General features: G+C 37.1%; 1 protein-coding gene across 3 annotated transcripts in view; it reads right to left on the reverse strand.

Moving 5' to 3' along the window:
• Positions 1–9,212: 9,212 nt before the first annotated feature.
• Positions 9,213–19,284, reverse strand: part of UBE2V2 (ubiquitin conjugating enzyme E2 V2) — a 59,546-nt gene continuing 49,474 nt past the window's right edge. For all 3 annotated transcript variants that reach the window (XM_045455374.1, XM_045455377.1, XM_045455373.1), the window contains exon 4: positions 9,213–11,602. In XM_045455374.1, coding sequence (XP_045311330.1) covers positions 11,456–11,602 — 147 coding nt within the window. In that variant the 3' untranslated portion in view covers positions 9,213–11,455. The remainder of the gene's footprint in view (positions 11,603–19,284) is intronic.

Consider the following 19,284-nt stretch of genomic DNA (forward strand, 5'->3'; position numbering starts at 1 on the left):
ATAAAGTCATCCCATGTTCATGGGTTGGAAGATTCAATATTATTAAAATGGGGATACTTCCCAAAGCAATCCACAAATTCCATGCAATCTCTATCACAGTTTCAACTTTCTTTTTGTTCGTCAGAACAAGCTGATGTTAAAAATCATATGGAAATGCAAAGGACCCAGAATAGCCCAATCTAAAAAAACAAGAACATTGGAGGATTCATACTTCTTGATTTCAATACTTACTGCAACGTTACAGCAATCAAGACAGTCAAGTGTTGGCATTAAGGCTAGACTTACAGATCAATGCAATAGAATTGCAAGTCTGGAAATTATACATATATATATATGTATGTATATATATGTATATATATATATGATAATATATATGTCATAATATATATGACAAATTGATTTTTGACAAGGGTGCCAAGACCATTCAACAAATGGTGCCAAGATAACTGGATATCACCATGCAAAATAATAAATTTGGACCCCTTCCTCACACTATATATAAAAATTAATTCAAATGAATCAAAGACCTAAATGTGAAAGCTAAAAGTATAAAATTTGGAGAAGAAAACATAGATGTAAATCTTTGTTAATCAGTCAGGACCAACAGGAGATGATAAACAACCAGAGAGACTAACAGACCGATCAATCAACAGAGATAGATAAACAGAGGATGTATGGATACATACATACATACACACATACATAGACAGACACAGCATAGAGACTGACTTATTTTAAGAAACTTGCTCAACTGACTGTGGGGATCTGGAAAGTCTGAAATGTGTAGGACAGACTGGCAGGCTGGAAATTGAGGCAGGACTTGATGCAGAATTTATTCTCCACCAGGAAACCTCAGGTGTTTCTCTTAAGGCCTTCAACTGATTGGAGGAGCCCACTCACATTATTGACAGCAGTCTCCTTTACTTAAAGCCAGCTGATTGTAGATATTGTCTGTATCTGCGTCTACATCTATAAAGTATTTTAACAGGTATCCTAGATTAATGTCTGATTAAATAACTGGTTACTATAGCCTAGCCAAGTTGACAACATAAAACTAGCCATCATAATGACTTTGGACTAAGCAATGATTACTTAGATGCACCAAAGTACAAGCAACCAAAGAAAAAAAAAGAAAAATTGGACTGCATAAAAATTAAAAACTTTTGTGCATCAAAGAATACTGTCAAGAGAGTAAAAAGACAACACAAAGAATGGGTTGCAAACCAGGTATCTGATAAGGGTCTACTACCCAGAATATATAACACTTCTTACATCTCAACAATAAAACAACAAAGGACACAATTTTAACAAGAGGCAAAGGACTTGAATAGACATTTCTCTAAAGAAAATAAATAGCCAACAATCTTGTAAAAAGAGGCTTAGCATCATTAGTGATTAGTAAAAACCACAATGAAATACTTTATACCCACATTAGCATTGCTAGAATCAAAAACAGTAAGTGTTGACAAGGATGTGGAGAAATCAGAACCCTCACACTCTGCTGGTAAGAGATGTAAAATGACACCACTTCAGGAAACACCCAGGCAGTTCTTCAAATGATTAAACATGGCTACCATAGGACTCAGCAATTCTACTCCTAGGTGTCAACCCAAGAGAAATGAAAACATATGTCCATGCAAAAGCTTATACACAAAAAATTAATTTAAAAACAAAATAAAACAAAATCTTCAATCCAGGCTAGAACACAATTATTTAGAAAGTGAGCTGATAGCAAAGTTCTGGAAGTCACTGTGGGGTTTTTATTTGCCTTTTACTCTTTGTTCAGAGACAATTCAGAAAACTAGTATATTTGGTAACAACAGGTAATTTTCAGTGGCTAATATATTTTCTGACATGAAGGTGACTCATGATATCACTACTCCCCATCTGTGATTCTATCAAGATACACCTTCAACATAGCTGACTCTTGACAAGTAGCTGAGTTCTTCCTTGCCCAGGGAACACATCTAAACGCATTGGTAATCGAATACTTAGAACCATCATCATTACATGAGAAACGATTCTCAAAAGAAATGGTCTCAAAATTAGAGAAGAGTCATATTCATCCGTGAGTGTGGACAGGAAGGCCACAAATAAAATAACAATACAACCTCAGAAAGAGAAATGTCTGTAGTGCTTGGAATGTTTTAAGAGGCATTCCACCTAACCCCACATTATGTGTTGAAGTTCAGAACCAGAGAGAAAGAAATTAAAATAAAGATCATCCAAGGGGTGCCTGAATGGCTCAGTCGGTTGAGCATCTGACTTCAGCTCAGCTCCTGATCTCAAGAAGGCTCATGAGTTCAAGCCTCGTGTAGGGCTCTGCACCGGATAGCTCAGAGCCTGGAGCCTGCTTCAGATTCTGTCTCCCTCTTTCTCTGCCCCTCCCCAGCTCATGCTCTCTCTGTCCCTCTCAAAGATAAACATTAAAAATAATAATAGTAACTTAAAGTTCTTAAACCTACTAGAAAGAAACCTCCTTTGTTTTGCAAAAACAAAAATCTGGGGTGGAATCACCCCTACACCACCACCCCCAAACACATACAAACACACATGCTTTGACAGTCTGCAGAGCTCAAGTATGGGGCTGGAGAAGAACACCAGAGGAATTCACAGCAGAGGGCCAGACAAGTAAGCAAGAAGGGAGAATTCAGAAAGAGAATCAGCACACTCTGTAGTGTGCTCCTCTGTAGAGAGCAAGAGAATGAGCTTAAGCACCCAAACATAGTTTACATTTCCTATTCAATAGTGTCTGCTATATGCTAAAGACACTTCCGTTACTTTTCCCCAAATTGCTGTATATTAGACCCTTTGGTACTGAAAGTTTGGTCCACCAATGAAAGGACATGAGTGGGAGTTAAGAAATACTGAACCTTAGGCCCTATCTCAAAGGTACTGAATTAAATTCTGCATTTTGTTAACAACCACCCCCCCCCAAATGCCACTAAAATCTGAGTTTTGGTCTAACACTACTAAATTAAATCCTTTCCAGACTGCACACTATATGCAAATAAAACTATTATTCTGTGTGCCCCCACAGGACCAGCAAGACTTAACACACTGTAAAGCATTCTATGATACTTAGAGCACACACTGTAAATGACTGAAAAATCAATGAACTTGGCTCTGAAAACATCTCAGAACTTCCCTACTCCAACTTCCTTTTCATGGGTGAGGAAACTACTCCAGAACATGTAGGCTGTCTAAAGTCTATGTTATTTTTAATGTTTATTTATTTTTGGGACAGAGAGAGACAGAGCATGAACGGGGGAGGGGCAGAGAGAGAGGGAGACACAGAATCGGAAACAGGCTCCAGGCTCTGAGCCATCAGCCCAGAGCCCGACGCGGGGCTCGAACTCACGGACCGCGAGATCGTGACCTGGCTGAAGTCGGACGCTTAACCGACTGCGCCACCCAGGCGCCCCATAAAGTCTATGTTATTTTTAAATGACAATACAACCCTTTAACAATTCACAGGTTGTCAAACACCAGGATGAGCAAACCAATATTCAGGTATGGTTTCTATTCTCTTTAAAGGATATGCTATCAATCATAATATACATAGATGTTCAAGAACCTTAGGAGTCCCAAGGATAGGTGCTTTTTACGAACGTCTCCCAAATGACAACACTTCACCGCTTCTCTTGGTATTTGCCACTAGACAAGTTGCCTATTTGCCAATCGCTAAGCCCTAGTAGATTGTAACCATAAGACACTGTGTGATGCTCACCACTGTATACATGCCGGGTGGACTGTAGGAACCTAATACACTTCTGTTGAATTAATGAATATAACTAACCAAATAAAATCAACTGATCAAAATCAGACAACTGTTACTGGTAAAGCCAGTATTAAAAGCCAGTCTTTTAACACCTAGCAGGGGAATTAGGAGCAAATATTAACTTAATCCACATTTTAACTTTGCTTCATAAAAACCAATTAATTGAATAATCATTTACTAAGGTTCTAACCTTTCCAGGATTATATTATATACAACCACAGAAGGCAAGGTTTAGTAAGAGGAAAGCCCTACTCTTGAGATTTGCTTCAACACACCACATAATGACATTTACTACAAGTAGACTTTTCTGCAGGGGGTAGGTGGAGTCCACAACTCAAGGGACTTCACTGTGATTATATTCACAAGTGAAGATGATTAGTGGAAGAGGTAAATTCAAAATATAGTTTCATTTTCCTTTAATCCCATTCCTTAGCACATACATAGGTTTTATGGTAGGTCGCACATAGGAAATTTTCTACTGGAATGCAGCCGAAATAGTGGGGCTTTCAGCCCAAGTTATGCAAGCTTTCTTTTGAGCTACAGGTAAGTTACCTCTTTCCAATGGATGTCATCATGGAGACCTGTTGCTGGGGCCGAAGCAACTGTGCCCATCCAGAGGTGGATCCACCAGGCCTACTACACCCAAATGCAGAAGAGGGAAGTGTTAGGGGTGCCAGGCATGCCTGACTCTTGGTTTCAGCTGAGGTTACGATCTAGCAGTTTCATGCGTTCGAGCCCTGAGTCGATCTCTGCACTGGCAGCATGGAGCCTGCTTGGCATTCTCTCTCTCTCCCTCTCTCTCTGCCCCTTCCCCCACTCGCCCTGTCTCTGTCTCTCTCAAAATAATTAAACTAAAATAAAATTAAAAAGAAACTCATCCAGAATGCACAAGCAGGTTAAATGAAGTCTACATAACCTCATATAACATCTTGAAAAATCAGCCCACACTTTACATAGTAGAGACTTGATGCAAATGCATATTTTAACATCATTTAAGGTCTAACGCTCTTAGATTAATAACATTATTAAACGCTAGCTAGCATTTATTGATCACCCTATATCAGACTGTAATTAAAACATTCATATTATTTGATGAAACCACAACTCTGGGTAAACATGGACTTCACGGAAGAAACCAAAGGTAGTTAAAGAGGCTGACTGGCCCAAAGTCATAGGGCATATGGCAAAATGGTATTTGCCCCAGGACTTGTACTAGCTTCCTCTCTACTGTTCTTTGTTATCAATATTACTATTCTGTTCCCCTTAGAACCTTATTGCTAATGGGCACTTAGGCTCTCTCCATGCAGATGTGATCATTCACTCAAAAACCAATAGTTGACCATAACTTAAATGTATGTGTCACCTCAGTATTATCATCTGTATCCATGTACTTAGTAAGTAGCATTTCACAAGGACTTAACACAGGGAAGTCTTGAAAGTAACTTCCCTAATGTGTTTGGTAAACAGAACTCAATAAAGTTTTCATCACATAAAAAGTTACCTCATTTCTGGCAGTCATGATTCCAACAATTTGTAATCCAAATAAATAATTCTAACATTTCTTTGCAGCCCAATTCATTTGTTTTCAAAAGGTGGTATTTTTAATTATCTTAAGTATCTCAAATAAGAAAACATCCAATTCTTTATTTTTAGTTTCAAAAAATATACTTTGGAGGTATGTCATTTAAAACTCAAATAATTTAATTATTAGAATAGATTTATAGGGGCGCCTGGGTGGCGCAGTCGGTTAAGCGTCCGACTTCAGCCAGGTCACGATCTCGCGGTCCGTGAGTTCGAGCCCCGCGTCGGGCTCTGGGCTGATGGCTCAGAGCCTGGAGCCTGTTTCCGATTCTGTGTCTCCCTCTCTCTCTGCCCCTCCCCCGTTCATGCTCTGTCTCTCTCTGTCCCAAAAATAAATAAAAACGTTGAAAAAAAAAAATTTAAAAAAAAAAGAATAGATTTATAAATAACTTTACACATTTATTATTGTGATGATCATGACCACCATATTTGGATGCTTGGACATCAAGCTTCAGAGGTAAAGCCAAAAACCTCAACACATGAGGACAAAGGAGGACAACAGTGATAGGCTGAGAAAAAGACCTACGAATCAGAGTGGTAAAGAAGTTAGGAGAGGATTCAGGTGAAGGAAACAGGATTACAAACATTAACAGAGGTGATAAACAAAGGGCACGTGGTAGGAAGGAGGCCATAACAAGTGGTTCAAGCTGGTGAAGCAATCTCCCAAGAGTATTCTTCAAATTCATGGTTAGTTTTGACGTCAAAGGAAGAAGATGAAAGGGATCACAACCAGGATGATGGGGAAAACTGAAAGTGCCTAAAGGAGCTGAAAGGAAACACCCAGTCAACAGGACAGAACAAAATTGGTCACAAGAAGAACAAACGTGACCACGGACTGTGAAAAGGAAGATTCCCCAGAGAATGATGGTAGAGTAGTCAAAAAGAAAGGGAGGGGCCTCTTTTAACTGCAGTTTATATTCTAAACCAATAAACATATTCAGCACCCGTACAACTGAGCTTGGGGATCGCACCATTTAGCTTGAAGACACCTTGATTAAAATGTGTTACCCTAAATTAAAATGTTATCAATACATCAAGTTATCTATCATCACCGATCATAAATAATTTTCCTTCCTATGCAGGACCACACTGACAGCAAAGTGAATATCACTCTAATACTTCATAATCAAAGGTTTAAGACAACTGTGGGTCTCAAAGTACACTCAGGAGTTTTAGTTCTTTTCAAACTGTCTGGCTTATGGAAAAGAATAATAGACTTAATACAGAACTGTATTTACATCAAATAAAGGTCAGATCACATAGCAAGGATGTTTCTGTGGCAATCTGGCAAGAGAAAAAAAGGTAAGAAAATTTGAGGTCGAGCAGCACACCACAGTATAGACATGGAAGAAAGAAGAAAACAGAAAAGAAAAGAAAGACAGAAAAAGGCAAGAGATAACACCAATATATACATTTCAAGCAGATTAAATAAAACATCCTCAATTCTAAATTATTTTACATTTTAATTACTCTGTAGTTGTATGCAATTTACTTTATAATTTTATAAAGGCCCAAGAGCATATACAACATTTGCATTAGTACAGTTTTATGCATTAAACAATGTTTTAACAAAAATAATTCAAAACAATGCTGAGTCCACAAGTATTATTTTTCTCCTTAAAGAAGTCCATACATTACTAAAGACTAAGAAACCCAGGCAACTAAGTATTTTACTTTTCTTGTGTACTCAATTATTTTCACTTGAGTATTGCAATTATTGAAGAAGTCTATTGCCCACTTTATCTAGATTTTTTAAATTATAGCAATAGAAAGATAATTTATGATAACAGATATAATCTGGACATCTGACAATCATTATTACTTACTTGGCTTGAAAAGGAGTAAAACAATACATTTGTCTTTGTCAGTTATCAACTGTGAAGAAAATCTACTTTCGGTCCTCTATTAAAGTAAAGGCTGCTAAACCACAAAGGCTGCAAAATACCACCCTGTAATAAAGCATTTACAATTACCATACGTGTTGATTGTAACTAATTTTACTACAATATGAGGATATCCTGTTAAAACCTCACTTCACATAACATTGTAAATTTTCCAGATTACCTTGTTATCTAATGTTTTAAAACAAGGCAATTATATGGCATGAAAAATATACACTCAAGTGTTAATAGTGATTCCTTATAATTTTTGAAAAAAGTATTTTTAAAAATTACTCAACTACTGCACTGAACAACTAAAAGTGTTTACTCTCAACTCAATAATTTGCCTCTTTACTGACCACAGGTTTCTCATTACTACTGGGACTCTTAGTGTCGACTGTTAGCCTTCCTTTGGGGGCAGAATATTAACTTCACTATTGCAGAATTTCTTGGCTGCCAAAACTTCTAGATACACTTACATAGCTAATTATTGAACAAGGACAAGACAAAATAATTCACAGAAGTCTACTTTTGGCAGATGGATCGCTGCACAAACCTTACATGGTATTTGGTCAGTTACTCACTTCAGAGAAAAATGATTACTGAAATCTAAGTTAAGAAAGTGAGATCTATCTGGCTTTCATCATTGATTTCCTAAATGAACTGGCCAAAAAAACTTGTGGGTTCTTCTTACAGACTATATGTAAAATGAGATGAAACAGACCCTTAGGAATTTTTTTTTTTTTTTTTTTTTTTTTGGTGAGAATATCCTACTAAGGATGTAAACACCATGGCAACCTCTTCCTATCCAATTATTATTTTTTTAATCATGTACTCACCCCAGGAGTTTCCCAAACTCCCTTATTTCACAAAACGATGGTTCTGACGTCACTTTCTGTATCATCAAATACCTTCAAAATTTTCTCTTCAGAAAATGCTCAGGGTGTATCTTTTATTTTCAATGCTCCACTATAATTTTAAAATAACATTTTCAGTGTGAACTATGGTAAGATTTCCATCCACTCTTTGTAACTTCTATAAGACATACTAACTTTAGCATAAAAGATACTTTATTTCCATACATTTCCTGCTTGTTAGTAAACAAGGTACTGGGTGGGAATTAACAGCTAATGCTCTTACCAATTCTGTAATACACTGCATCCATTCCTTTTTATGTTTCTATTTTATATTCAAAATACATATACTGTCCAGAATTGTGAAAATTGGAAACTTTTTGTGAAAATAACCAAAAATCAAGTTGCTACTGGAAAATTATATTGATAGTTATCAGAAAAGTAAAATCAGTGCCTTTCAGATCCTGCCCAGCAATAAATGATACTATGATTCTACACGTCTAAAAAACATACTTCTAAAAAGAAATCAGGGGAAAAATAACCTTAAATACCTCCCGAATCCCATTATTCATGACTTTATCATTAGTACCTATAGTCTTTAAAATGCACGTTAAGAACATAGTCATGTGCTCACTAAAAACGTTAACATCGTTCTGACCAAAGTAATTCCACGATGCACCTACCAGAACCACCCAAAGCCATACACACCAAATCTATTAAGGATAATGTGCTAATGGTTTCCATCTGCCTCCTCGAAATTTTCAATACAATATTAATTTTACATATATTTATCAATAATATTTTTCAGTGGGAAATATTTAAATCAATGAATTGCCATTAAGTTATCCAGACTAATTAACCATATGTAGTGAAACTAATATACTCTCCAAGCACTCAAACTGAAGTGGTAAATTCTTTTAAAAGGATAATCTGAAATTATAAATTTCTTATGTATTACACCCAGAAGACTCAAATACTACTGACTATCCTTACAAATGTTTGTTTCAAAATTCTGAAAACCCCTAATAAATGCCATTACTTTAAAATATTAGTAAAATGTTACAATCAGCAATTCTGAAAACTAGTAATTAAAACCATTAAAGCATAACACTGACCTAACAGGACAAGAATTTTATTTTTGTAATCTTTATTAATATATGATCATCCCCCTAGGGTCACAACTGCTAGCCTTTTAAACAAGTTTCAAAGGCAATTTTACAGTTCATTTAATACCACACATTCCTACAACCTTAGCCACTTTAGAAAACAAAGGAAAAATTGCTTCAAAAATGCAGCCTTAGAAATGTTACTGTAATTAAGAGCAGCTCTACATTAGCTCCTTCCATAATCAACCAGTGTGTCTTAGATTGCCATGTATATCTTGATTGTGACATGCAAAATGGGTTCTGCTTTGGGAACTGGCTAATTGGCATGCAGATTTCTGCAGAGATCCACAGTCCCAAAGACAAAACAGAGGAAATTAACATTCTAGGGCTGACTCACACAACATATACTTGAGAGAAGAAACCCTTCACAATAGTGGATATGGGAAAAGGGAAAAGGACAAGTGACCAAGTACTCAGACTCTCAGCCCACCACTATATAAATTATTTAACAGCATTCAAATGGTTATTAGCCCCCATGTGTGACAAGACACATTCTCAAAGTGGAAAAGGAGTTAAACTGATTCAGACCATTGGCAATGGTCTTGCATATGATGCCATTGTAATTCAAGTTCATCTTCAACCATTTACAATTTTTAAGAATGTACTCCAAGGTAAGAATTCATTTCAAACCTACTTTAATAAATTATACATGCACTATTTTGTGTGTATATATTTTCTATCTGTCATTTGAAAGCATTTTAAACCTCTTTTGATAATGAAAAAGAATAGCCATGTTGAAATTAGTAACTTTAGACAAACTGTCACTGACTTTTATGTATTATTGATCAAGAAAAAGTAGCCCAGATCTTTAACTTTGAATGAACTGATAAAAACATGTCAGGACACCTTTGAGAAATTTGTCCTTGCTACCTGACCACCTTTCTATTTTCTGCAGTGAATTCATAAGAAGGGAGTATTTTTAACAAAGTAGCATACCCAGTGCTTTGAAATGAAAAAGTGACCTAAAGCCTATTTCGGTAAAGGCAGAACACAAATGAACTTTCAGGTCAAAATTAGCGTCTGCCCAAGTGGAGATTAAGTGAAAACTGGATACAATTAATCCCAATTAGTAAGTATTAAAAGCACTAGGGGAAGACACGTCACAGAAAACTAAAGAATTAAAAATGGAATGTGTACTTGGATCATCTGTAGTCTGTAATTCTATAAGAATTGCTAGAATTCAAACATTTTTAAATAATATTTCTGGTAAACTCAAATTCAAAATATAATAGCCAGGATTCCTCCTTCTCCAAAGAAGAAATTAAACTAATTCGGTATTTTGTTCTCTGAGATACTCTGCAAATTCCAATTCACAAGAAGTATACAAAATAGAGTAATAATAAAAGGTGTTTATAGATGAATAGCTACAATAATTCCAATTTTTGCTACCTCAGCAAGGTACTGTACATATACCACATCAATATAATAGAAATGGCACGGTTTCTGAGGACACGTTCCACATTTTATTTACATTTTAAGACTAACTTTAATCTCAAAATCACATATCCATACACCTATTTCCTTTTTTTGTTGATTTCACTTAAATGCATGGTTTGTCAAACAAAGACTGTAAACAAATATTTACCATGTCTGTTACATGTAACACACAGGAACGGCTTTTAACAGATACTCATCGGCCTCCCCCACGACATTTTTTTTATCATAAATACAGGTATCAAAACAATCCTGAACATATTTTTGATACTACTAGTAGTCAGCACCCACACCGCTTCAAAAATTAACACAATTTGTGACAAGATTCATTGTACCTGCTACTTTAGACAATTTCAACTTGAAGCTCTTTCGCTAAGCAAGATGGATAAAGCATGCCATTTCTGTTTTTCCTTCTTGAGATTTTTTTACTTTTCAGAAACACACATGCTTCCACAGCATCTGACTCTTCTCTCCATGCTTTCATCTTGTAAACCTGAATTCTATTTTGAGTACTCCAGGTTTATGCTTAAATGACAGTGCCTTAACAAGAGAAAAAAAATGGTGCTGCATTTTTCCTCCTGTAAGCTGAAAACATAATGGTGTACATGTATTAAATATATTCTTACAAATGTCCAGGTCATGTTTACCAGCTGGAATTCTTTTACTTAATGTGTGGGTATTTTGCATTGTGATATTTAATCAAGACATTAACATGAGTAGAAGGCTGTTGATTTAAGACAAGTTTGAGATCCACTAAAATTAATTGTTGTATGTTTGTCCTTCTGGTGGCTGTGGAAGCTTCATATTTTCTTTGGACATCATTAGACGTCTTAGCTCTTGAAGTACAACTTTAATGCTATATGAGTTTTGCCATTTTGCTAACACTGGTATGCTCCGTGCATCCACCTGAAATGGGGGGAAAAGAGCAAAATTAACTACAAAATTTAAAGTACTATGGCACCGACTTACTATACATACTTCTATAAGAAGTGCTTTTAAAATTCATAGCCTGGCTCTACCTTCACAAAAGAAACACTACGACACTACAAGTTCATAATACAGGAAAAATAATCCTTTTGTAACAGGTATTTCCTAAAAATTTGTCTTTTTTGTGTGTATGCTTTTTTATATCTTACACTAAACATGTAGTGAACTTTGGACAACAGACGTAAACAAATGTTACATTAAATAACTACACTGTAAACATAGTTGCCAAATCCTTCTTGATGAGACAACGTCCCTCCATTTCCAATGCCACTACCCAGAATCTGGGTAATTATCTCCACTGGAATTTAGAAAAGAGCTGTTAAACTGATCTCTGCTTTTGGATTTTTCTTATCAATGTCTTCTCTGCACTATACGAAATTAACCTTCCACTGTAGAAGACTGACAGAATGGGGCTGGAGCAACTTCAAAGCCTAATTCCCAGGTAACTGACATCACATGACCTGGCTGGCCATTCCCCGGAAAACCCCACTCACAGGCATGCTTGTTTGTTTGTTTTTTTAAGTTTATTTACCTATTTTGAGAGAAACAGAGACAGCATGAGTGGGAGAGGGCCAGAGAGATGGGGGGGGGGGGGGGGTGGTGAATATGAATCCCAAACGGGCTCCATGCTGTCAGCACAGAGCCTGACATGGGGCTTGAACTCAGGAGACCATGAGATCAGAACCCAAGAGTCGGATGCTTAACTGACTGAGCCGCCCAGGGGACCCTCAGGGTTTTTTCTTATCTGACCTCAAAAGTAACCCACTGAGTACTGCATATTCCTCCTCCCACCCACATCCACACCTACCCCAGGCATTTTTCAAAAATAATCAGTGTCAATTGTTGTAACATCTCTGCTGCCTGGGGAGACAATAACAGGTCAAACAGGAAGGTGTTCAAAATATTTCAGAGGAATAATTGGGAAATGAGATGTCCACAGGGGCTTTGAAAAGTTCCAACATATGCCTGTGAATCTAGAAGACCACACATGTACAGAATTGTACAAAGGCTCAACAGAAGAATTGATATGCTCTCACCTGTGGCTGACCTTGAGCAACGCATAATAAAGATTACAAAGTAGGATTTATCCCAGAACTGTAAATTGGCTCAGGATTTTAAAAAGCCAGTCAACATAATATACGATATTAACAGAATAGAGAACAAAAATCATAATTATTTCAATAAGCATAAGAAAGCATCTGATAAAAATCCAACAAGTTTTCTGATAAAAAAACACTCAACAAACCAGGAACAGAAGGGAACTTCCTCAGCTTCATAAAGGGCATCTCTAAAAACCTCTGGTTAACATATTTAATCATCACCGCTACTCAAGATTGTACTGGAGGTTTCAGCCAGGCAATCAAGCAAGAAAATGAAATGAGACATCAGATTGAAAAGAATGACTAAATCAATCTCCATTTGCAGATGACATGATCTTGTATACAGAAAATCCTAAGGTATCCATTAAAGAAACTAGTAGCGCTAATAAAAAAATACAGCAAAGCTACAGGATACATGATCAATTTATAAAACCATGTTTGTAGGGGCACCTGGGTGACTCAATCGGTTAAGTGTCCGGACTCTTGATTTAGGCTCAGATCATGATCTCAGGGTCAAGGGATCAAGCCCACACCAGCTCCATGCTGAGTCTGGAACCTGCTTGAGATTCTCCCTCAGCCCCTCTCCCCCAATCTCTCTTTTTAAAATAAAAAATAAAAAATTAATTTTAAAAAACCCACGTATGTATACTTGCAATAAACAATCTGGAAATAAAATTAAGACAATGATGCCATGTATAATTGGGTAAGAATAAAATACATAGGTATAAATTTAACAAAAGAAGTTTAAGACTCATATAACGAAAACTATAAATTACTGTTAAAAAAAAAAAAATCAAAGACCTAAATAAATGGAAAGACATCCCCCATACATGGATAAGAAGACCTAATATTGCTAAGATGACAATACTCTTTAATGTAGTCTACAGATTTAATAAAGGCCCTATCAAAATTTCAACTACATGAGTTTTTTGTTTGTTTTGTGTTTTTGTAGAAATGAACAAGATTATTCTAAAATTCATGTGGAAATGTAAGGAACCCAGAATAGCTAAAACAAAAAAAATAACAAAGTTTTTCCCATGTTAAAACTTACTACCAAGGCAGTTATCAAGAAGGGTGGTGCTTACTTACATAAGGATGAACATCACATCAATGGAATACAACGGAGAGCAGAAAAGTCAAGTAATCTTTTGACAAGAGTGCCAGGAATACATATACAATGGGAAAAGGATAGCCTCCTCAATAAATGGTGTTGGGACAAATAGATATCGACAAGCAAATGAATGAAGTTGAGCCCTTAACTCACATCACACACAAAAATGAACTCATACACATAAATTAAGAACTAAACCTATTTAAAAAAAAAAACAAACCTCTTAGAAGAAAACAGGAGTAAATCTTCATTACATTGGATTTGGTAATGGTTTCTTTAATATCTACTGCCATAAACACATTCAACAAAAAGATAAATTGGCTACATCAAAACTTAAAATTCTGCACTGCAAAACATAACCATCAAGAAAGCACAGACAATCCACAGAATGAGAGAAAATACTTGCAAATCATATATTTCATAAGGGGCCCTCATTCTGTATATAGAGAACTCATACAACTCTGTAATAAAAAGCCAAATATCTCTCAATTAAAATGTGAACAAAAGCATATTTGTGACAGACAGCTGTTACAAACTGTGTTCTCCCCAAATTCACACATTGAAACTCTAAGACCATAGGGATGATATTAGGAGCTGAGATCTTTGGGAAGTAATTAGGTTTAGATGACATCATAAGGGTAGAGCTCCATGATGGGATTAGTGTCCTTTTTAAGAAGAGAAAAACTAGAGCTTGCTCTCTCCTTCAAGAAAGGGACAGTAAGATGTTAGTCATCTACAATTCAGCATGAAGGTCCTCACCAGAATCCAACCTTGCTGACATACTGATCTCAGGTTTCTCGGCCTCCAGAACTGTGAGAAATAAATTTCTGTTATTGAAACCACCCAGTCTATGGTATTTTTGTTATGTCAACCCAAACTGCCAAAAATCTTCCAATTCCCAATATTCATGTCCTATATAATCCTTTCCTTTGAATATGGTGGACCAGACTTTATGACTTGCTTTATGAAGAGAATGTTGGGATGTTTATTTCCGATATTAAGTTACAAAAATACAGTGATTTCACCTTGCTCTTTCTTGCTTTCACTCACTTGCTTCACAGACAGAAGTCAGCTGCCATGTTCCAAACTGCTCTGTTCCACCCTGGCAAGGAACTGAGGGTGGTGTCTGGGAAACAGTATGCAAGAAACTGAGGCCCTCAGTACAAAAACCCAAAAAGAAATGAATCCTGCCAACAACCACATAAGTGAGGTTAGACTGGATGCTTCCTTAGTTGATCTTCACATGAGACCATGGCACAGGCTGACATCTTGATTGCAACCCTGGGAGAGTCCCTGAGCCATAGGACACAGGAAAGCTGTACCTACATTCTTAGCCCACAGAAACTATGAGATAATTAATCTTTGTTGTTTTAAACCACTTTAATTAAAAAAAAAAAAAAAAAAAAAAAAAGGCCCTGAATAGACATTTCTCCAAAGAAGATACGCAAATTACCAATAAATATGTGAAAAGATGCTCAACATCATTAGCTTAATCCAGGAATTGCAAATCAAAACCACAATGAAATACCACTCCACGCCCACTTTGGATGGCTATAATCAAAAAGACACAGTAACAGGTGTTGACAAGGATGTGGAAAAGTTGAAACCCACACACACTGTTGGAAAGAATGCAAAATGTTATGTCCATTTTGAAAACCAGTCTGGGAGAAGGGCCAACATGGCGGAACAGGAACAGCATGGAAGGTTTTTTTAAATCTCTCGTCCCTGAAATGCAGGCAGATCAACACTAAGCACCTAGAAAACTGATTTGAGGATTAACACAACAACCTGCACAACCTGAACGACAGAACTCGGCAGAAACATGGCACAGAGAGGTGAACTGAGCGAGAGAGAGAAGCCGTGGAGGGCAGAGAGCTGTTTTTGCTTGCAGAGAGAGGAAGGAGACAGGGGAGAGAGTACAGGAAAAGCACTCCTCCCCCGGCAAAAGCAGCTGGAGAGAAAAAGGAAGAGTGGAAACAGCCACAGGGACTGAACAAAAAAGGAAGAAAGGAGAAAGAAGAGAGTTTAAATTCCATTAAGTCACTATAAACAGGGGGGGGTGTAGAGTCTGAAACTCCACAGATTGATACCTGGCAGTGCTCTGGTGGGAAAGGCAAATCCCTGGGAGCAGACAGCAAGGTCCTTGGGGTCCTCGGGGTCCTCGGGCCACATGGAGGGAGACATTTCCCCTGCTGGGAGGGCATTTGGTGGAGGGAGTGTGCCCCCCACCTCCAACCCGCCACAGGCAAAGGTCCCAGCAGACCCTGAAGAACAGCCACATTCACTGGTGTTGGAGCGAGGATGTTAAGGGTGAAGCCTGGCACCAGATGTGTGTTGTGATTTGCCATAATCCCTGAAACGCTGCTGCTACACAATCACACTACTTCTGGGGTGGACTGGCGCACTGCCACAGTCTCTGGGCATCGGCAGCAACACGGTCTTGCGAACATTCCTGGGGGTGGGCTGTCACCCAGCCACATTTCCATGAGACCCTCCCCTAGAGAGTCAGAACAGGTAAAAGCTACAGTCTCTCAGAAGTGAAGGGTTGGGAAACACAGACGCACCTGAGATACAACTCAGGAGGAAGGTACCACCTGGCAGCCTGAAAGCTTGGTCACAGACAGTGTAAAAGCATAGAGTGGATGGAAGCAAGAAACAAAGGAGGGGTACTTGATTGCCAGTCGGGGAGACCACAGAGCTCTGATACTAGAGCATGGGTAGCTAGGTGACACCATCTTTGTCCGTCCCATGCAGGCACATACATGCCTATACATGCCACAAAAATCAATGCAGTAAGCTAAGCAGTGCCACCTAGTGGAAAATGGAGCTGTTACACTAAGCCCCACCCAACTGGGACAACCTCACTCTTGAGGACCACAAGTCCCTCCATCTGCTTGGCTTACACACTATAAAGTGCTTCACAGTTTGACTTCTAGGGGAAACTAGATGTAATTTCAATCATATTTGATTCTGTTCACTGGGCCATCATTCAATTTTTTTTTTCCTTTTCTTATTCTTGGGCATAGAGAAAAAATTTACTTGTACTTTCCATTTTTATTAAAAGATTTTTCTTTAATTTTTATCCACTGTATTTTTTACTGTTCTGTAAAATCTTTACAATCTATTTACTTCCATCATTTCATTTTATTCTATTTTATTGTATTCATTTTTTCAAATTTTCAAACGTTTTCCTTTTTTCTTTTCCCTTTTTCTTATCTTCCCCTTTTTCCTCTATCAAATTTCTTTCAACAACCAGAACAAAACACGTCTAGGATCTAGCATCCTTTATTTGATTTTTTTGTGTTGTTTTAATTTTTTTTTTACTTTATTAATTCCTTTTCTTTCTTCAAAAAGACAAAATGAAGGAATTCACCCCAAAAGAAAGAACAGGAAAATGATCGCCAGGGATATAATCAACACAGATACAAGCAAGACGTCTGAATCAGAATTTATAATCATGATAATAAGAATACTACCTGGGGCTGAAAACAGATTAGAATCCGTTTCTGTGGAGATAAAAGAAATAAAAGCTAGTCAGGATGAAATAAAAAATGTTGCAACTGAGCTGCAATCTTGAATGGATACCACGGCAGCAAGGATGGATGAGGCAGAGCAGAGAATAAGCGATAAAGGACAAACTTACAGAGAATAGTGAAGCAGAAAAAAAGAGGGAGATTAAGGCAAAAGAGCATGATATAAGAATTAAGAGAACTCACTCATTACAAAGGACTAACATCAGAATCATAGGGACCCCAGAACATGAAGAGAGAGAAAAAAGGGTAGACGGGTTTTGTAACCAAATCATAGCAGAAAACTTTCCTAACCCGGGGAAAGATACAGACATGAAAATCCAGGAAGCACAGAGAACTCCCATTAGATCCAATAAAAACGGACCATCAACAATCATCATCAAATTCACAAAATAGGCAAGGAAAGAATCATGAAAACAGCAAGGGAAAAAGAGTTCACAACCTACAAGGGAAGACAGATCAGGTTTGCAGCAGACCTATCCACAGAAACATGGCAGGGCAGAAAGGAGTGGCAGGATATGTTCAATGTGCTGAATCGGAAAAAAATGCAGCCAAGAATTCTTTATACAGCAAGACTGTCATTCAAAATAGAAGTAGAGATTAAAAGTTTCCCAAATAAAAATTAAAGGACTTCATGACAACTAAACCAGCCCTGTGAGAAATTTTAAGGAGGACTCTCTGAGGGGAGAAAAGATGAAAAAGAGAAAAAGAAAAAGAAAAAAACCAAAAGACCAAAAGCAACAAAGACTAGAAAGGACCAGAACACACCACCAGAAACTCCAATTCTACAGGCAACATAATGGCAATAAATTCATATCTTTCAGTACTCACTCTAAACGCCAATTGACTAAACACTCCAATCAAAACACATAGGGTAACAGAATGGATAAAAAAATAAGATCCATCTATATGTGGTTTACAAGAGACCCATTTTATTTTTTTTTTAATTTATTATTTATTATTTATTTATTATTGAGAGAGAGAGACAAGCGACGCATTTTAGACCTATGACACCTTTAGATTGAAAACAAGGGGATGGAGAAGCATGTATCATGCTAATGGTCGCCAGAAGAAAATCAGAGTTTCTATACTTATTTCAGACATCTAGATTTTAAAATAAAGACTGTAACAAGGGATGAAGAGCATTATATGATAATTAAGGCGTCTATCCACCAAGAAGATCTAACAATTATAAACATTTATGCTCCAAACCTGGAGGCACTCAAATATATAAATTAATTAGTCACAAACATAAACTCATTGATAATAATACCGTAATAGTAGGAGACATCAACACCCCACATACAGCAATGGTACATCATCTAAACAGAAAATCAACATTGAAACAATGGCTTTGAATGACACACTGGACCAGATGGACTTAACAGATTTATGCAGAACATTTCATCCTAAAGCAGCAGAAAATACATTCTTCTCCATTGCACATGGAACATTCTACAAAATAGATCATACTGGGACATAAATCGGCCTTCAACAATTACAAAAAGATCAAGATCATACTGTGCGTATTTTCAGACCACAACACTATGAAACTTGGTATCAACCACAAAAAAAAATTTGGAAAGATAACAAATACTTGAAGACTAAAGACCATCCTACTAAAGAATGAAGTTAACCCAAAAGTTAAAGAGGAAATTAAAAAGCACATGGAAGCCAATGAAAATGATAACAACACAGCCCAAAACCTCTGGGACACAGCAAAGGCGGTCATAAGAGAGAAGTATATAGCAATCCAGGCTTTCCTAAAGAAGGAACAAAGTTCTCAGATATACAACCCAACCCTATACCGTAAAGAGCTGGAAAAAGAACAGCAAATAAAACCCAAAACCAGCAGAAGAC

Source organism: Leopardus geoffroyi, chromosome C3 (genome assembly GCF_018350155.1).
Source record: "Leopardus geoffroyi isolate Oge1 chromosome C3, O.geoffroyi_Oge1_pat1.0, whole genome shotgun sequence".
Classification (NCBI taxonomy): domain Eukaryota; kingdom Metazoa; phylum Chordata; class Mammalia; order Carnivora; family Felidae; genus Leopardus; species Leopardus geoffroyi.